This window comes from Capra hircus, chromosome 13 (genome assembly GCF_001704415.2).
Source record: "Capra hircus breed San Clemente chromosome 13, ASM170441v1, whole genome shotgun sequence".
NCBI lineage: Eukaryota > Metazoa > Chordata > Mammalia > Artiodactyla > Bovidae > Capra > Capra hircus.
In genome coordinates this window covers 37,954,979-37,976,424 of record NC_030820.1, presented here as the reverse complement: position 1 = coordinate 37,976,424, position 21,446 = coordinate 37,954,979, and the positions used below count along the sequence as shown (strand labels likewise).

At 45.0% G+C, this 21,446-nt stretch overlaps 1 protein-coding gene across 1 annotated transcript in view; it reads right to left on the bottom strand.

Annotated features, from left to right (window-relative positions):
- The window catches only part of SEC23B (Sec23 homolog B, coat complex II component), a 34,798-nt gene that overhangs the window by 10,542 nt on the left and 2,810 nt on the right, over positions 1 to 21,446 (bottom strand). Inside the window, 13 exon segments of the mRNA XM_018057244.1 lie at positions 1,544 to 1,697; positions 3,092 to 3,191; positions 3,194 to 3,197; positions 4,176 to 4,265; positions 8,975 to 9,055; positions 9,835 to 9,958; positions 11,851 to 11,966; positions 12,292 to 12,450; positions 12,884 to 13,028; positions 14,053 to 14,138; positions 14,265 to 14,501; positions 15,179 to 15,265; positions 20,575 to 20,632. Coding sequence (XP_017912733.1) covers positions 1,544 to 1,697; positions 3,092 to 3,191; positions 3,194 to 3,197; positions 4,176 to 4,265; positions 8,975 to 9,055; positions 9,835 to 9,958; positions 11,851 to 11,966; positions 12,292 to 12,450; positions 12,884 to 13,028; positions 14,053 to 14,138; positions 14,265 to 14,501; positions 15,179 to 15,265; positions 20,575 to 20,632 — 1,441 coding nt within the window.

Sequence of the window (21,446 nt, the reverse complement as noted above, 5' to 3'; positions counted from 1 at the left end):
ACCTCATCAAGAGGGCGCCTGAGGCCTCCGTGAACAGAGCAAGCCCCATGTCAGGGACTTTACTGGCTTTCTGCATACACCAAGGAATATCAGCCTCTTTCTCTCTCCTTTACTTTCTTATCGGTCGACTCCGGACCACCAGGTTCTGGTCCATTAAAGGACCTCAACATTTTCTCTTTCATTCTGATGTCCTTCTCTCACACCCCCTTCTTTCACACACCCTCTGTTCACCAAAGGATCCGACTGCCCACCGTTTGGAGAAAGCTCATCTCTGGCAACGAGTCTCTCTGCATCACATTCTCACACAGACCTCACCATCATAAATCCTCTCCTGCCATGAGCCAGGGGACCCCCAGCCTCTTCAATTTCTCCTGTCAGCCAGCCACTAGAGCAGTACTTTCCTGAACGCCATCATCGAGCGACTGATCCTCCTCTGCCTCTTCTGATGGCCCGGCCCCCTCCCTCCCCCGACTGTGGCGGGCTCCTCCACCCCCTTCCTCACCTCCCATCCTCACCTCCTTGTCTACAAACAGCTTGACGGCCAGGCCAGTGTCACCCATGTCCCTCCTCCAGATGCAGTGCTGATCTCTGACCTGAGCTCCTTCAGGACCTCTCCTGACTACAGGGGGGCGCTTTCCTTGGACATGCTTTGCAAGTTCACACTCAAAATAAACTATTACATTAAAAAAAAAAAGAGAGATTCCTTTTCTCCACTTTCAAGTTGCTCTCCTTTCCCCTTTTCCAGCACTCCATCATTCTTGCAATTACCCACACTTAAAATCTGACTCTGCGCTGATTTTCTTTTTTGAGTCCACAGACAGCTTGACCAGGTTCGATCAATCCTCCTCTCAGCATATATCCTGATTCCAAACTTCCTCTCCCCTCCAACTGTACCACCACCATCCCAGCCTCCACCCCCTGCAGCCAGAAAAATCCTCCATGGGCCTCCCCAACAGCAGCCCTTTCAACCTCTGGTGGATCTTACACGGTGACAGGTGGTGTGAACACAAGCGTCACGCTGCTGACACACCTCTGCTCAAGAACCACACCTGCCCCTTTCCCTCTCTGACTCCACAACCAGGGCACCGCGGAACAACCTGCACGGCTGCTCCTGCACTGCACTCAGGCACCTGTGACCGCGGCCTCTGCAGGTCCCCACACACACTGAACACACACTGTGCCCACAGGCTGGCAGTGCTGTACCCCAGCTCCCCCCAAACCATCCAAGGTCTGGAGGGAAAATGCAGAAGCCCAGCATTCACAGGGACTCCTGAGTCAACCCTCAACACACTCAGGTCTACACCATCATCTAAACAGCCTGTGTGGAGCCTCTTCCCACTTGTAAGGTGAGCCCTGGAGAACATGCGTATTTGACGCTTTGTTTACACCCTTCTGAGAACCACCAATGCTTGGTATAAGGTAAGCAACTGATAAAACTCTTGTTTATGGAATATATAAAATAACAGGTTTGAATGACAGTTTTCTTTTCTCAAAAGTAGAACTGAGACCAAGACCGAACTCAGTGCCACTGCCCCCAACTCACCAGCCGGATGAGCTGTCGGTCCAGCCACCGGAGCACGTCTGGCCCCTCCTCTGACTCGGCTCGGAACACCCCTAGCCGCGCCATCAGCACCGCCGCCGCCTCCTGGTCAAATGCCGCTTCGATGTGCTTCAGCTGGCTCTGCACGTCTGCCCAACTGACCGGACATCCCAGGGTGAGGGCCGGCTCTCACACTCACACACGCACCTCTTCTTAATCTCTGTTTTTACACACACACACACACACACACGAATGGACCTAGAGAGGGTAAGGGCCGGCTCTCACACTCACACACGCTGTTTTTACACACACACACACACACATACACCATGGACCTAGAGAGGGTGAGGGCCAGCTCTCACACTCACACATGCTCTGTTTTTACACACACACACAAATGGACCTAGAGAGGGTGAGGGCCGGCTCTCACACATGCTCTGTTTTTACAGACACACACACGAATGGACCTAGAGGGTGCTATGCTTACTGAGACAAGTCAGACAGAGAAAGACAAATACTAAATACTTCACATTTTCACTTACATGAGGAATCGAAAAAATGAAACAAATGAATATACCAAAACAAACAGATTCACAAATAGAGAACAAGCCAGCGGTTACCAGCCAGGACAGGGAAGAAGGGAGGAGCATAAGAGGTAAAATCTACTGTGTATAAAATAAACTGGCTACAAGGACGCACTGTACAGCAGAGGCACTAGAGCCAACATTCTATAATAACTTTAAACGGATTACAACCTATTAAAACAGGACACCACCATGCTGTACACCTGAATGTAATGTGCGCTTGGTCACTCAGTCGTGTCTGACTCTTTGCCCCCCCATGGACTGCAGCCCACCAGGCTCTTCTGTCCATGTGATTCTCTAGGCTAGAATATCGGAGTGGGCTGCCCTGCCCTCCTCCAGGGGATCTTCCCAACACAGGGACTCAACCGAGGTCTCTTGCACTGCAGGCAGATTCTTTACCAACTACTTCAAAAGAGCTTTTTTTTTTTTTTTGGAACAAAACATAAAGGTTGAGGCCTTTATGCACTGACAAGAAAGATGTCCTTGACACATTAATGAGAGAAGCTTATGCGCACCAACATAAAAGCCATCACGTATATAATGCACACACGTGGTACATGACTGCCCAGAAATGGGATTGTGGACAGTGAAGCCAGCACGGTAATTGTACTTCACCTCAGGGGAGGCAGGGAGACCCACTCTTTACATAACTATGTGCTGTTTGAATCTTTCACAAGGATGGTATGCTTATGGGTCACTTATTTGATAAATAAAATAATGAAAAAATCATTTTTAAAGAACTTATCCCTACTAAATGAACATCTTCTATGCTGAGTGAGCTGAAATGCTGCCTCCTCCCCTGCCCCCTCCTCCCCCACCCATGTCCCCACCCTGCTCTGATCAGATGAGCCAGCAAGGGCTGGTAAGGACCATACAATCAGTGGATCGCAGAGATGAACAACTAGATACTAGATTCCCTCCACAGCAAAGACCAAGGGCTCGGCAGAGAGGAAGCTGGGGTGCTCACTTGCGGGCAACGGTGGTCACACGGATGCGCCGCTGGGTGCTGGAGTGCTGGTAGTGCGTAACAAACTGGATGGCGCCTCGGCCTCCTTGCGGGATCGGGGGTTGTGCTGCAGGGCAAGAGGCCAGCACCCTGTGACTGTCAGTGCAGGACCCCACACAAGCAGTCACAGAGGCTGCAGATGCGTCCTAAGACCAACACCATGGTGACAGCAAGGTTCTCAAGGCATGTTGAATGTGACACTTAACATCAGGGCTTTTCACTTTTTATAACTCTTATCTCAAAAACAGAGAACCAGCGGGGGCTCACTGACAACTTACAGGGGTGGGATGTCGGGGGAGGTGGGAGGGATGTTCAAGTGGGAGGGGACATGGGTAAACCTATGGCTGACTCATGTTGATGTATGGTAAAAACCAATACTGTAAAGCAATCATCCTTCAATTACAAATGAATAAATTTTTTAAAAAATTAACTAAAGATAAAAATTAGAAGAATACTGGAGTGGGTTGCCATTCCCTCCTCTGGGGTATCTTCCCGACCCAGGGATCAAAAAAAAAAACCAACAAGAGAACCATATTCAAATAAACACTGAACACGACTTAATGATATGCATGCTGAGGGGTTCAGGGAGGAAAGACACTGATGACTGCAACCTGCTTCAAAGTCCAGCCAAACAGAAAGAACTGAGGGAAGGCTAGACATGATGTTAATTACAGAACCTCAGTGGTGGCTACTGGGATAGCCACTGTACCATTCTACTCATTCTTCTGTATGTCTGAGTTTAAAACAGTAAAATCCTGGAGAAAAACTGACACACTCAGAAATTCACCAACATTATGATGGCTGATAAAAGCCAGTCCTCTTTTGATGACCTTATCAGTTCAATAAAGTGACAAGGGCAATCTCCTGTCTGACTCTGACCAAACCCCAGAAAAAATAACAAAAGATGATGCCAGAATGGTATCAGGCCCAACACAAGCCCAAAGTAGCATCAGCTTCTGGAGAGAGAAACCAGAGGCCACTGGTCTGTAATAAATCAGAAAACACAATGCAGAGACATGACTATTCACGAAGAAATCCAGCCCACCTGGTTGACTACTTCAAAGTAGATGCCGAGCGTCGTCGTGGGATCCAGGCCACAGATTTTCCACTGGCTCGTGCCACCGACACCAAGCTCCTAGGGGTAAGAAGAGGAATTAAAAAGAATTAAGACAAGATACTCCAGCGATCAACTGCTAATGACAGGTACTGACTCTGAGAAGGACAGGCCCCTTAGACTATCTCACTCAAAACGAAAGCCTGAATTTTGGGCATTCCCTGGCAGTCCAGTGGCTAGGAACTCTGAGCTTCCACTGCAGGGGGGCACAAGTTCAAATCCCAGGTCAAGGAACTAAGATCCCACATCTGCGCAGCACAGCCGAAAAATAAAGAAAATCTAAATTTCACTAAAAAAGTAAAATTACAAGCCAAAATAAAGTTTAACACCTATTTAGTTCAGTCGCTCAGTCGTGTCCAACTCTGCGACCCCACGAATCGCAGTACGCCAGGCCTCCCTGTCCATCACCAACTCCCAGAGTTCACTCAGACTCACGTCCATCGAGTCAGTGATGCCATCCAGCCATCTCATCCCCTGCTGTCCCCTTCTCCTCCTGCCCCCAGTCCCTCCCAGATCAGAGTCTTTTCCAATCAGTCAACTCTTCACATGAGGTGGCCAAAGTACTGGAGTTTCAGCTTTAGCATCATTCCCTCCAAAGAAATCCCAGGGCTATCTCCTTTAGAATGGACTGGTTGGATCTCCTTGTAGTCCAAGGGACTCTCAAGAGTCTTCTCCAACTCCACAGTTCAAAAGCATCAATTCTTCGGAGCTCAGCTTTCTTCATAGTCCAACTCTCGCATCCATACATGACCACTGGAAAAACCATAGCCTTGACTAGATGGACCTTAATCGGCAAAGTAATGTCTCTGCTTTTCAATATGCTATCTAGGTTGGTCATAACTTTTCTTCCAAAGAGTAAGCATCTTTTAATTTCATGGCTGCAAGCACCATCTGCAGTGATTTTGGAGCCCAAAAAAATAAAGTCTGAAACTGTTTCTACTGTTTCCCCATCTATTTCCCATGAAGTGATGGGACCAGATGCCATGATCTTTGTTTTCTGAATGTTGAGCTTTAAGCCAACTTTTTCACTCTCCTCTTTCACTTTCATCAAGAGGCGTTTTAGTTCCTCTTCACTTTCTGCCATAACACCTATTACAGTGCTTTAAAATCAGGCTTTTCAAACGGGCACTCTGATCAGTTTTCATTACATCACTGAGATGTATCTCTACACAGACACACATAGGGCAGAACACTGACCTCAACTGAGAGGATCAAGTCAGGGACAGAGAAGAAGTAAATACTAGAAGAGAAAAAAACCACCTGCTTAGCTTGAAAGATTTGTATGCTTCACCCATTGTTACTAGACTAAGAAATAATTACAGTACTTGAGCTGTCAAATATTAATTCTTAATTCCTTTATGCAAAAGCTAAGTATAAATTCTTGGTAAGAGAACTGAGATTTTAGATGTGTGAAGGCTACTTTATGTTGAATAGCTGAACACCTCCCCAGTGATAAGAAGTTCACTAAAGTGTGAAGGGTATCACAGGTTTAAGCATAACATCGAGAAGAAAAGCTACAGGTACCATACACCTAGAACCATGAACCAGGGTCTGAGACATACATTCAACACCTCATTAGAATACGGAAAACCATCCTTGGAGAGCAACACAACTGCGCATTGAGAGTGTCATGACACCTCTCACATTTCTCTGAATCCACCCGCGGTATATGGGGTCAGCTGAGGACAGCTGACATCAGTCTAGTCTCTATGGAGCCGAGCCAGGAGCTTGTGTCCCCAGGGAACAGAACCAGCATCTGAGGAAGGTGACACTCAGGCAGGAGAGGGAAGAGTCACAGTGAAATCAGGCCACAGCTCCTTGTGCTTCATGAGACTTTCCTGAAAAGACTGCAGATAGACGGAGGTCTGGGTGTTCGCCCTCCCTTTAACTCCTGCTGGGCAGTGAGGCCGCCCCCAGGAATGAGGGCGAGGAAGTAACAGGGGCCTGCCCACCTCCTTTCCTGGACTTGTTAACCCTTCTCTCCAATCTCTCTGCACACTGTCCAACTCCATTTTTAATACTGAAACTCATTCAAGTTTCAGGTCCACGTGCTTCAGAATACTGTCACCCAAAACATGCCACGCTGGCCTAAGGATTAAACTGAAGGTCATTTTTTAAAAGCAGACATAAAAAAACTCTCCATCCTCCTGCCAAGGCGGCAGGAGCTTCTGAAGTAACAACCAAGGACATGCTAGATGCTCATCAGCCCAGAGGTGGCGTGGAAGAATGTGTATGACTTGTGCTTAGAAAACCCTCCTTTTTCATGAGTTTCCCCATCTATCTATGTTTCCTCCATCTGCCACTCCTCAGGATCCAAAGTCCCTTTCCTCGTGTTGTCTCTCTTCTACAGATTTATTGCTCTTCTGTTAAGAAGCAACATACTCCCAAGTTCTAACCACCCCTTGCAGTTACCCGTCACTAGGCAAGCACGTGCTGTGTATATGTGCGATGCATACATTAACAAACTTGCTTGTTTGCCTGTTGTTAAGCTGTTATTTTGTCAGGTCCCGAACAATGAAACTGACATGGGCAGAGGAAAAAGGACAATTTTTGTTCCTCCCCTACAGCACCAGCCGCCAAGCGTGGTCACAAACCATCCAGAGCCCCACAAGGACGTCTCACTAATACACAAACTCCTTAAGCAAGCATTTACCCTGGCTTGATCAGAAGAAAATGGAAAGATGGAACTAGGAGTCACCATTTTATTGAGATTCAAATGCACTGAAACGCAGGGTTATGGAAGGATAACCTCATGCCATCAGAGGAAGGGCTGCTGGCAAACAAGACACTCGTGTTGTGCTTTCATCTCATTCTACAGGTTTCCTGCTGAGGCAAAAAGGAAACGGCCCCTGTACCTGAGGCATGAGCAGTATCGCCTCCCCACAGCTCAGCTGCAGGCACACAGATCACTCAGGAAGTGTGGGCCCAAAGGAGTTTCACTGCATCTAATCATCCGTCCAGCCTCCACTTCACAGCAAATTTACGACAGAAAACAAGTCAAATGAGAAAACAGACACACGGAAACCTCGTGACACTCAAGGACAGAAGATGCTGCCACTTGGCTCCATCTCTTCAACAGATGTCGTCAAACAAAACAAGCTAGACAGCATAAACAAGATGACAGGAAGTCCATTCTAGACCTTAGAAGACTGAGGCTACATAATCCCAGATGCAATGCTGGTTAGAGGGAAAAACAGCCGCAAGGGCACTTGGAGAGACAGCAGGGAAAGAACATGACCATGTGTTAGACGGCATCAGGAAACTGCTTTCCCAGACTTGAGAATAGCCTTGTCTTCAGAAGCTGTACACTGAAACATGGACTCAAGACATCTGCATGTGTTTTCAAAGGCAAAATAGGATAGCGAATATGGCAAATAGAAGATATCAGATAGGTAACTTAAACGTGGCCAACGAGAGGACAGAGAGATAATCCTGACAAAATGTCCAGGATTGATGACCCTAAATGGTGGGGAAACAGGATTCATTATGCTCTTCTCAAACTTCCCAGTGCGTCTGAAAACTGTACTTCCCTCGCCGTTGCCTCCTCCATCCCCATCAACAAGTGTCATGGCTGATCCCTGCTGGACCCCAGAGCAGCTCATCAGCCTGAACTAATCAACAACATCTTCTGAGGCAGATTCTAAGCCTATGGGGAATATTTAGGAACAAGGAAATGAGAAACAGCGATACAAGTCATGGGGAATATTTAGGAACAAGGAAGCCTCCCAAGGCCCCACTGAGAAACAGCGATACAAGTCCCTTAGTACTTGGGGATGATGAGGGACTCATCAGAGGCGCTTGGGGAAGCAACCCACCTCACCCAAAGGGTTACAGGAAAATTCTCGCAAATTATCTTGCCTCTGGCAACTTCAAACTCGCTCTAGGTAGTCACTAGTGAAACATTCATTGCTGAGGACAGAACTCTGATGTGAAGGGTGAAATCTAGTGTGGGCATCCCTGGTGCTTGCCCTGGGCTGCTCGCTAAATCCTCCCGATAGTGCTATATAGCAGGTCCCACCATTTCCTTTATTCCCCAGCAGAAGACGCTGAGTCCTGGATCCGTGAAGTACCTTGTTCTGACCACCCTCCCCGAGTCCACACCCAGCCCTCCCGTCCACCCTCAAGTTGAAGACGACGGTGGGGAAGGGCATAAGCATCATCACCCTGCCCAGAGCCAGCCTGGACAGGCCTCACTGGACCGCTGGCATACCCTTGGTAGCTGAAGTGTGAGAAGAGGAAGCGGGCCACCAGCAAGACCACCTCCCCACCTGGTAAGGGCTGAACCGTGTTTCCACACACTTGACGTCTGCACACATACTGTTACCCACTGCCCAGCCGACTCGAATGGTCTCTGAGAAATGAGACAAAGGCAGCCCTTCCAAGGGCAATAAGCACATGAGTTTATCTCTAAAGGGCTGTGCTCCATGGAATGGAACACCTGGTGGTTCTCTGGCGTGACCACCCAAGCAGGAGTAGCAAGTAAGGGGGACCTGGGCCTGGCTCCTATGTCAGCTCTGACCCTGAGCGGGACACTGAACCTCTGCGAGCCTCAGCTTTCTCCTCTCTGACCATTTAAATGGATGGACGGAAAGACAGAGATGACACTACCCCTCCACCCCTCTGCACAGACACAAGCCAACAGGTGACACAACAAAAGGTCATCCAGCTTCAACCCATCTAAGCAGTCAAATCTGGGACAGAGGAGGGAAAGATGATGAAGTTTTTCTTACGTTTTCTGACACACACGGTCCTTTCACATTCAGAGACACACAGGGTCCGATGGCTCCCGCAACCTTCAGCTCCCTTGAGGTCTGAGACAGAATTATAGAAGAGCACACAGTTAAGAACCACCCTCTTACAAAGGACACAACTAAAACTTAGAGGAAGAAACGGCAGGGCTATCACTTCACCCAGAGAAAACCCTACAGGGATTCTAGTACACAAAAGCTGGTACATGGTTCTCCATGGCTTCTGTGAACTGAACGGAACATTAATAACAAGGCCAACATACTCGGATTTTTAAATCTGAATTCATTTCAGCAAAGTCCATTCTTCATCTATTTAAATAAACCTCAAATATTTGATGATGTTGTTTGAAGTTTAACCCAGATGATTTACTCATTATCGCCAATGTGCAAAGTAATATTTACCATTGTATTTTCTAATGGTCACTTCGACTCTTTTCTCAGTGACTCAGGATCAAGGGTATAGGTCTACAGTCCCTGCATGGAAAATAAAAGGCCATACTCATGATGCCGCCCTATTTAAGAGCACTCTGGTCGGTCTGCAGGCAGGTGTTATGCACGAATCAGGGGTTGAGTGGGTGCTCAGCCTACCACCCGTAATCTACGGCCTGCTGTCCTAGGGCAGAGCAGAACCTGCAGGGAGAGCAGACAACTCTGTGTTTCAAACACTGATAAATACACAGTTCATTCCTGAGACGCAAAGCGACCAGGGATAGTGGGATTATTTTGCTGGGAACTTCATATCTTTAAGTGCCCATGTCCTGCGGGGTGAGGTTTCTCCAAGGCCAACTACTAAATAAGCTGGAACACTATTCTTCTCTTAAATCTTTAGAAACCTATTGTACCTTTACTTCCAAAGTAGCACCAAAGGCCATTCGGAAATTGCCATTAAAATCTTTACTGAAAATTCTTTGGAATGTCTGCTTGAAGAGAGAAGTGTTGAAAGAATCTCCCATCACCATGTAGCCTCTAGGAAGAAAAAAGGAAAAAGAAAGTGAACCTTTAGGATGACTGAAAGCCATTCAGAGGCTTCCTGGGTATTGACAAACAATTAATTTAGAGAAGAAAGTAAAAAGCAAGCCTGTCTATAAAGGTGCTACTGACAATATACTGCTTGCTAATGGTAACAGCCAGTTCAAGCTGTACTCAGGAAAGACACTATTTTTAAAACATGAAACAGAATTATTTAGAACAGTGCTTGTATCTTGATCACTATGACAGTTATATAAACCTAAAAGAGATGACAAATACCTCACAGAACTAGACATACACAGAGATTTTAAAAATGAGTGCATGTAAACACTGGTGAGAGCCAAGTCCAGTCCATAATGGAGTTAACTGTATAGACTAAGTCAAGTTTCCCAGTTGTGACATTGTGCTGTATTTATGTAAGATGCCACCACTGGGCTCCCAAATCACTGCAGATGGTGACTGCAGCCATGAAATTAAAAGACGCTTACTCCTTGGAAGAAAAGTTATGACCAACCTAGATAGCATATTAAAAAGCAGAGACATTACTTTGCCAACAACGGTCCATCTAGTCAAGGCTATGGCTTTTCCAGTAGTCATGTATGGATGCGAGAGTTGGACTATAAAGAAAGCTGAGTGCCAAAAAATTGATGCTTTTGAACTGTGGAGTTGGAGAAGACTCTTGAGAGTCCCTTGGACTACAAGGAGATCCAACCAGTCCATTCTAAAGGAGATCAGTCCTGCGTATTCATTGGAAGGACTGATGTTGAAGCTGAAACTCCAATACTTTGGCCACCTGATGCAAAGAACTGACTCATTGGAAAAGACCCTGATGCTGGGAAAGATTGAAGGCAGGAGGAGAAGGGGACGACAGAGGATGAGATGGTTGGATGGCATCACCAACTCAATCGACATGAGTTTGGGTGAACTCCAGAGTTGGTGATGGACAGGAAGGCCTGGCTGCTACAGTCCATGGTGTCACAAAGAGTGGACATGACTGAGCAGCTGAACTGAACCATTGGGAATTGCTGGATGAAAAGTACGGACAGATCTCTTTGTACTATATTTGCAATTCCCTGTGAATCTTAATTACTTCAATTAAAAACATAAAACAAAAATAACACAATCATCAGCTGCATGTGCTCAGCCACACTTGGAACACGCAGGGGTTCTCAAACCCTGCACATCAGAAACGCTCAGCAATTTTAAATACACTGATGCCCAGGCCATGCCCTGTGCTAATTAAATCCGACTTTAGGAACAGGACTCAAACCAAGAGTAGCTTTTAATGTTTGTGGGTGACTTGACATGCAGCAATTTCAGACCAGCACTGCACGTCTGTGGATCTCACCAAAATCCCCAGAGAGTTTGTTAAAATCGACCGCCAGGCTGCAGCCTCAGCCTCTGATTCAGGAGGTCTGGGGGGTGCACAAGGCCCAAGGCCTTCCCACCTGAAATGCCATCCACCCAAGGTGAGGACTTGTGCTCTCAACCCACCCCTCACTGCACCCTCCAGGCTGTCAGGAAGTGTGGCTGCTAGGCCAGGGGAAGGGCTCCTAGTTTCTCTGGCATTCAGACCTATTCCCTACCCTTCTCACAAGGAAATGCTAAAGGCCACACATTTCATGCTTGCCGTCTTGCCTAGGTGTCTGAACAACTCTAAGAAATTAAGTTCCTCTGAAACGACAGGTTCCTAGGGAAGCCTGACCTCCTTCCGATCATAGCTTCTTCCTCTGAGAGGTGCACCAACCTCCCCGGCCCAGAAACCACAGCCCGGAGCCGAATGAATGCTCCTGTGAGCCAGCCTGGGCCCTCCTCATGGTTCCACCCCTCATTTCTCTTTCCTTAGAACCACCACTCTCACTTTACTCAGGGGCTCACTGTCCACATACCCAGTAAGATTTGGACAACACTTCATCTCCAGGAGTCCAGTCTGATCGAGGGCACAGGCGTAAATATCAATGCAGTGACCGTTTGCAGCAGTGCGGTTCGCAAGCATCTCATAGTGCTGCAGAGAGAGAAAAGCCATCTTCATGGAACAGGGACATCACCATTTGGTATCCTCAAAGTATTTCAAGATTGGAAGCTACACTTTTTTTATATGGATGTCATAAACGAAACTGTCCCCATGTCCCCTGTTTGATCACATCCACTCTAACCAAGGTCTCAGAACTGGGGCAGATATTTAATGTCAGCGAGATCTGGCAGGTCATCTCAGCAAAAGCAGCTCGCCTGCCACAGAGCATGGCCTGCGCAGAGCAGAGGTTGCTCCTGAGCAGCCGAAGCCCCACCCTGGGTGACTACACTTATAGCCCATGGCCAGGAGCACCTACCTTGGTTGCCTTTTTCATGAAGCGGGCATTGTCTTTCTCAATGTCATGCCAGGAACGAATAGGAACCTTTAATTCATCTCCAACCACCATGCCAGGTCCCTGGGTGGGGGGTCCCCCAGTGAACAGCATGATCCTGGCTCCCGTGTTTGGAAAAGTGCCCTGTGACAGTGAGTGGCAGCATGTTAGAGACACACAGCCCGCCCCAAGCATACTTCCCACATAGATGCTGCAAACACACACTCCCTTGGCTGTCATGAACTGTCGTGAACACGGAAGACACTGCAGCAAAGAGCAGACGACACTACGGACAAGCAGCTTCTCACTTCCAGGCTGAGGCTCTGCAGAGCTTTTATTAATTTACTGTGATCCCACTGCCCTAATGGTCTTGTGTTTCTCAAGAAAACTTTCTATAATTTTCAAAACACTGAGGGCTCCTTCAGTGTGGACAATAATCATCACTGAAGTACGTTCTGATAAACTAACACAGCCAGCTGATTGGGGTCACAGCTGATTTTTCACACAAGGCAAAGGAACACACCTTCTGCCATCAAGCTTGCAAGGTTTGGGGGTGGGGCAGTAAATTCTGAGTTACCTCCAACAGGCCTACAGCAATGGACAAGGCGACACCAGTGGATCGCAAAGGCCTCTTTCCCTGAGGTACAGGCCACGGGTCCCTCTGTAGTTCCCCAAGAAGATCAGTGAGGTTCATGTCAATCTTGTGAATGGGCTGCAGAAACCTGCATGATTTTGAATGGACATGTCAAGTCTGAGTTAATAAACTACTCTCGTCCTCGGCCTACGCAACACATAGCTACTGCTCTTTAAAACGCATATCAGAGTAGAAAAAACTTGCAGTTTTTTTTTTCTTCAAAGTTGTCTCTAACTACAAACACAAAAAACTCAAAGCAATTTTATACAGGACAATCTCTTAAAGCCTAACATATAATAATTTGCACATGTAGTGTGGAAAGAAAATCAATTTCAAACAGGAGCAAATCAGTTTAATTAAAGTTTAAGTGGCCAAAAAAAAAAACCAACAACAATCCTAAAGACATGCCTAACAGGAACTCAGTTCACGTAACGTTCACAAGCAGGGACAACCTTCATCGATCGCTCTGAAGACTCTCTCAATGTTTCTCTTAAACACTTGGAGTCATCAGGGAAAGACCAGTTTCTTAGAGAAGAGGCTGTAACCATCACCTTATGTTGACTGACTGTTAACCCAGCCCTTGGCCGTTCTAGGAGTGCAGCAGGCCACGTGAATTAAGTGCCCAGACTCAGGTTTGTCTCAGGACACTCAACAGAAGCCTTTCCAGTGTCCCCAGCTTTACAAAATGGGGGGGGGGGGTTCCCTAGTGGCCTAGTGGTTAGGATTATGGGCTTTCACTGTTGTGGCCCAGGTTCAATTTCTGGTTGGGAAACCGAAGTCCCAAAAGCTGCAGTGCTGCCAAAATTAAAAAAAAGAAAAAAAGGACAACAGCCATGTGTCTAAGGAGAGGGGAAAGACTGTGCGCAGTGCTCTCAAAACCTCTATGGTGATACAACTCTAAAAGGAAAAGCATCCTGAGCAAAACTGCCCCAGCATATATGTGTATGTATATATTTATACAGATTATAAATTTTAAACATACACTGATGTATTTAGCTTATTATTAAACATTAAATATTGATTAGGCTTAATCTTTTTTCCTCTTTAAAAATAAAATACAAAGCCCTCTCGCCGCAACCCCCCCTTCTCCCCACCCAAGGGGCCAGGCTCACCTGGTGGACACAGACGGGCGCTCCTGCGGCTGAGCCGGGCGCACTGGCTGCATGGGCATCGCAGGCTTGGTCAGGCCCAGCATGTCCTACACAAACCAAAAAGATGCATTTCTCGTAACACGACAAGAGAATGGCTCCTATTTTTTTCCTTTTCCTTAATGAAACTTTAAGAACTATCCCTGCTCCTGCCTGAGGACAAGCTGCACACTGACCTGGATCTGCTTGGCAGTGAGGTCCTTCGTACCCCGGAAGACGTAACTCTTGGAGATGCCCTCGCAGCTGAGTTCGTGAACCTGTACCATCCTTCCAAATGTGATCAAACCCACCAGCGCATCCGGAGGGAGTAGGCTCAGGGACATCTGCAGGGACTCCTTGAGTGCTTGGAGGTCATCATCCTCCAGACACGTGTCTACCACATACAGGAAGATCAGAGGGGATGGGGCACCTCGCTGGATGTGGAGAAAAATGGCGTAACAGTTAGCGTACAGACAGATGTGACCTGCTCTTTTTAAAACAAAACAGGTATGTATTAAATAACAACTCTTTATTTACACTTGTCAGGGATAACAACATCAAAACAAACTTCTACTTACCTCATTAAAAGGCAGATTTTATCAAAACCAACTGGATGCAGACTATTAGTATCCAACAATTTATTCCCCATTTTGAATGCCAGGCCTTGCTCTAGGTCCTGCCATACATCAGCAGACCAAAAGGCCAGAGATCCCTATCTGCCTGAGGAGCTAACTTTCGAGAACCGAGAAGAGGGGCGGGATTGTGCAGGTGGGGCGGGGTGGGGATGGAGCTCCAACGGTAACTGGGAGGCTAGGGCAGCCTTATTAAGAAAGTAACATTTTGGATTTCAAAAGAAAAAAACAAAGAAATAACATGCGAGCAAAAAGCTGGACGGGAGGGAGGGAGCAATGCAGATACGGGGAGAGAGCTCCAGCCAGAGGAAAAGCCAGAACCAAGGGCCAGGAATACGTTTGTGCCCACAGTCTGAGCAGTCATGGATCCCGCGGGCCTTGCAGCTGTAAATCGTCCATATGGGCAAGAGACACAGAAGAGAGAGTATTTCAGAAGAAACTCAATACTTAACCCTGTTCCCTAAATACGTGACAATTACCTGTATCACGTACTCAATTGTAGAAAACTGGGGCATCAATTCAGCAGGCTGGTTCACCTCAGATATGCCTGCGTAAGCTGGAGGAAACTGGAGAGAACAAGACAGCAATGTTTCATGAGGGCAGACAGTTACACTATGTCTCTTATCTTCCATTCATAAAAATAGTAACAGTTTGATGACCACGTATTTATTCTGAAAGTGTAAAACCTAGAACATGCTACTAAAATACAAAAATCTATTAACACTGCCCTACATCACACAGGAACTTTATTTTAAATGCAGTTTTCGGATATGTTATAACTCCTAAATGATTAAAACACACACTACTAAAAACCGTTTCCTAATTGTTGCCTATAAATGAAGGGCTGAGATTTTAGCTGTCTTATCAATTATCTATGTGGAATCTAAAGCTTTTATTTAGGTTTATTATTCTAGCTGTGATCAATAAAGTAATACATGTTCACTGTAGAAAACCTGGCAAGTACAAGAAATTTTATGGACAGAGGAGCCTGGCAGGCTACACCCCCAGGGTTGCAAAAGCTGTACATGACTGAGCAACTGAACAAGAAAAATATAAGAAAAAAGAAACAACTCTCCCATCACACACAAACCCACACACACTCCCACCACTTGGAGGCAGTCTCTGTCAACATCTCGGCTTCCACACTTGTTCTTAAGCACAGCTGAGATCATCTTGTATGCACAATTTTGCAACCTGCCTTTTGCTGCTTAACATAATGTCACAGGTGTCTTCTTTTTTCTCTGAAAACATTTTAGATTCGTAGCTTATATGTTGCTTTTCCTTTCCCCCCAAGTTAAAAATTGATGTATGATGCCGTATGTACCAATTTTACCATCTTTTTGAGTGTCTGGTTCAAAGGTCTTAAATATACTTATAACATTGTGCAACCACCTCCAACATCGATCCCCAGAACTTTTCTCATCTTGTAAAACTGAAACTCTGAACCTGTTAAACAATCTCCACTTCATCCCCATCCAGCCGCTGGCACCCACCTCTCCATTATTTCAAGTACCTCATTTAAAGGGGATCATATATGTTTGTCTTTTTCAGTTCAGTTCAGTGGCTCAGTCGTGTCCGACTCTTTGCGACCCCATGAATCGCAGCACACCAGGCCTCCCTGTCCATCACCATCTCACGGAGTTCACTCAGAACTCACGTCCATCGAGTCAGTGATGCCATCCAGCCATCTCATCCTCGGTCGTCCCCTTCTCCTTCTGCCCCCAATCCCTCCCAGCATCAGAGTCTTCTCCAATGAGTCAACTCTTCATATGAGGTGGCCAAAGTACTGAAGCTTCAGCTTTAGCATCATTCCTTCCAAAGAAATCCCAGGGTTTGGCTTTTTAGGACTGGCTTATTTCACTCAGTAATATCAGTAAAGCTCAACTACATTGTAGCGTTAAGTCAGACATCCTTGCATCTTAAGGCTGATTACTATTTCACTGAATACAGGACACTTGCTCACCCATTTATCTGGCAGCAGATACTGAAGTCAGGTGAAACATTTGGCTACTGTGAATAATACTGCTATGACTCAAAAAAGATGTCCTTTTCATTATAGGGGATTGGAGTGCAAAAGTAGGAAGTCAAGAAATACCTCGAGTAACAGGCAAATTTGGCCTTGCAATGCCGAATGAAGCAGAGCAAAGACTAATCAAGTTTTGCCAAGAAAATGCACTGGTCATAGCAAACACCCTCTTCCAACAACACAAGAGAAGACTCTACACATGGACATCACCAGATGGTCAACACCAAAATCATATTGCTTATATTCTTTGCAGCCAAAGATGGAGAAGCTCTATACAGTCAACAAAAACAAGACCAGGAGCTGACTGTGGCTCAGATCATGAACTCCTTATTACCAAATTCAAACTTAAATTGAAGAAAGTAGGGAAAACCACTAGACCATTCAGGTATGACCTAAATCAAATCCCTTATGATTATACACTGGAAGTGAGAAATAGATTTAAGGGACTAGATCTGATAGATAGAGTGTCTGATGAACTATGGAATGACGTTCGTGACACTGTACAGGAGACAGGGATCAAGACCATCCCCATGGAAAAGAAATTCAAAAAAAGCAAAATGGCTATCTGGGGAGGCCTTACAAATAGCTGTGAAAAGAAGAGAGGCGAAAAGCCAAGGAGAAAAGGAAAGATATAAGCATCTGAATGCAGAGTTTCAAAGAATAGCAAGAAGAGATAAGAAAGCCTTCTTCAGTGATCAATGCAAAGAAATAGAGGAAAACAACAGAATGGGAAAGACTAGAGATCTCTTCAAGAAAATTAGAGATACCAAGGGAACATTTCATGCAAAGATGGGCTCGATAAAGGACAGAAATGGTCTGGACCTAACAGAAGCAGAAGATATTAAGAGGTGGCAAGAATACACAGAATAACTGTACAAAAAAGGGCTTCATAACCCAGATAATCACGATGGTGTGATCACTTATCCAGCCAGACATCCTGGAATGTGAAGTCAAGCGGGCCTTGGAAAGCATCGCTAGGAGCAAAGCTAGTGGAGGTGATGGAATTCCAGTTGAACTGTTTCAAATCCTGAAAGATGATGCTGTGAAAGTGCTGCACTCAATATGCCAGCAAATTTAGAAAACTCAGCAGTGGCCACAGGACTGGAAAAGGTCAGTTTTCATTCCAATTCCAAAGAAAGGCAATGCCAAAGAATGCTCAAACTACTGCACAATTGCGCTCATCTCACACACTAGTAAAGTAATGCTCAAAATTCTCCAAGCCAGGCTTCAGCAATACGTGAACCGTGAACTCCCTGATGTTCAAGCTGGTTTTAGAAAAGGCAGAGGAACCAGAGATCAAATTGCCAACATCCGCTGGATCATGGAAAAAGCAAGAGTTCCAGAAAAACATCTATTTCTGCTTTCTTGACTATGCCAAAGCCTTTGACTGTGTGGATCACAATAAACTGTGGAAAATTCTGAAAGAGATGGGAATACCAGACCACCTGACCTGCCTCTTGAGAAATCTGTATGCAGGTAAGGAAGCAACAGTTAGAACTGGACATGGAACGACAGACTGGTTCCAAATAGGAAAAGGAGTATGTCAAGGCTGTATATTGTCACCCTGCTTATTTAACTTCTATGCAGAGTACATCATGAGAAAGGCTGGACTGGAAGAAACACAAGCTGGAATCAAGACTGCCGAGAGAAATATCAATAACCTCAGATAGGCAGATGATACTACTCTTAAGGCAGAAAGTGAAGAGGAACTAAAAAGCCTCTTGATGAAAGTGAAAGAGGAGAGTGAAAAAGTTGGCTTAAAGCTCAACATTCAGAAAACGAAGATCATGGCATCTGGTCCCATCACTTCATGGCAAATAGATGGGGAAACAGTGGAAACAGTGTCAGACTTTCTTTTTTGGGACTCCAAAATCACTGCAGATGGTGACTGCAGCCATGAAATTAAAAGACACTTACTCCTTGGAAGAAAAGTTATGACCAACCTAGATAGCATATTCAAAAGTAGAGACATTACTTTGCCAACTAAGGTCCGTCTAGTCAAGGCTATGGTTTTTCCTGTGGTCATGTATGGATGTGAGAGTTGGACTGTGAAGAAAGCTGAGCTCTGAAGAGTTGATGCTTTTGAACTGTGGTGTTGGAGAAGATTCTTGAGAGTCCCTTGGACTACAAGGAGATCCAACCAGTCCATTCTGAAGGAGATCAGCCCTGGGATTTCTTTGGAAGGAATGATGCTAAAGCTGAAACTCCAATACTTTGGCCACCTCATGTGAAGAGTTGACTGATTGGAAAAGACTCTGATGCTGGGAGGGGTTGGAGGCAGGAGGAGAAGGGGACGACAGAGGATGAGATGGCTGGATGGCATCACTGACTCGATGGACGTGAGTTTGAGTGAACTCTGGCAGTTGGTGATGGACAGGGAGGCCTGGCGTGCTGCGATTCATGGGGTCGCAAAGAGTCAGACACGACTGAGCGACTGAACTGAACTAAACAGAACTGAACAGGAGTGTGTATCTACAAGTCCCTGTTTTCCGTTCTTTTGGATATATATCCAGAGGTGGGACTGCTTCATCATTTGGTAAACATCACTAATTGATTAGTGACGATGACCACCTTTTTATGTGCTTATTGGCCATTCATCTATCATCTTTGGAGAAATTATCTCAAGTCCTTTGGACATTTCTGAATTGGGCTTCCCTGTTGTTGACTATTACGAGTTCTTAAATATTCTACACATTAATCCGTTAGACATACGATTTGCAAATACTTTCACCCACTGTATGAGCTGGCTTTTACTCTCTTGAGACTGTCTTTTTGATCCAGAAGAATTTTCACGATTAATAAAATTAAACGGACATGAATTCTGAGTGTAATAGGGTGTAGGAATGTTTTTAAGACTTGCATAAACTTCTGAATCGCCCATGGAATCCTGAAAGGTGGGACTTCCCTGGTGATCCAGCGGCTAAGACTCCATGTTTCCAATGCAGGAGGCCTGGGTTTGATCCCTGGTCAGGGAACTAGATCCCACATGCTGCAATTAAAGATTCTGAATGTTGCAATGACGCTCTCATGTGCCTCAGCTAAGACCCGGCATGGCCAAAATAAATGAATTTAAAAAAAAAAAAATTACTGAATGGTACCTGCTTCAATTCTCAAGCTTATACTCAGTTATCAACTGCAGGCTGGTCCTTTATCACTGGACTCAGTGTGCACTGAGCATGAGACTCATGATTATGATCAATTTAAGAATAAGTAGATTATTAGTATCTTAAGATCTACTAGAACAGTACATATTATGATGAGCATAATCAATTATTTGCTAACTGCCTTGCCAAGGTACAGTTTATATACCATAAAATTCACTCATTTTAAATGCACAATTCAGTGATTTTTAGTTAATGCACACAGAACTGTGCAATACTTATCATAATCCACGTTTAGAATATTTTCTTCATAGGCACAGTTCATGTCAAAGAGAATTCTCTCTCATCATTTGTGAGCTCTTAGCTCAACAGCTTAAAAATGCTTAAATCAAAATAAGATAAATACTGATATTTTACCCTAAAAGTTAGAAGGGTCAGAAAATGAAAATCCAGTATCCAATTAAAATAAATTGAAGTCAAATGTAATATAAACACTTCATCTGTTTTCCAAGGTAACAAATGCTTAACAGAGAGCGTACTTAGAAAAAAAGAGAAGGGAATTCTATGTCCTCTCCACAGCAAACGACAAAGACTCAAATAAAGAAACGGAAAGACCATTTCAAAGAAAAATCACGGATATTCAATGTTCAATATTACCAGGGGAGACCCAAATTCACCTCAATTTTTTCACTGTAGGACAATGAACTGAAACACAGGGAATACTTTTAAAATAATTATATTCACATACCTGATTTCTCTGGAAACAGAAATTACAGGCCCAAAGCTTTGCTCGATAATCAACCTGACTGTGAGAAAGATAAAATATTACATCCAGGTATTATTTTCATTTTTAACACAGTACTGAGCGGGGGATTTTTGTAGAAACAAACACCTCTGGCATTAATACGTCTCTGGTCAATAACGCGTTTTACGCTAGAAGACATTTACATGTAAACTTCAAGTTCAGTTAATCTCTAAGATGTGTGTTCCTATGTGGGTGCATCAGTGGATGAAGGCACGCAACACCTCTGAAGCTCGAGTTCTGGCTAAGGACACAAAAAGGCTCCTTCAAGGAGCAACAATGAATGGCTACTAAACCCTTTTTTCTCTTTTCTGACTTCCTAGATAATATTTAGAAGTTCATGAGCTATAAAATTTATTCACTACTTTCTATGGCCCCGTTATCTAGACAGTCTATGATTTTCCTAACATTTTTACTTTTCAGATATGTGAAACTACTAAATTTTAGTACTAAAAAGTACATGTCACACAGGAAAAACTCCTCAGATTTGAACCACACTTAGTTCACTTGAAGAAGTTGGGTAGGAATGCTTCTGGGTTGATACACTTGCTAAAATTTGTTGCTTGCCCCCTGGTTTCTAAGCTTAGAAAATTAATATCAGGGGCTATTATTTTAAAAGAGCAGCAGCATCTTAAACATGGGCACATCAAGTAAAAGCAAGGAGAATGAAGTTTAAAAAAAGTTCCCTTATATAAAAATTTTATCCTTTAAAGAGTATTTATGACACTCTTCATTTGTTTACAAATTCTTTCAAAGAGTGCCCACATTTACGAGAGTGATCACAGGTCACTATTCCAGGTGCAAAAAAAAGTTACACT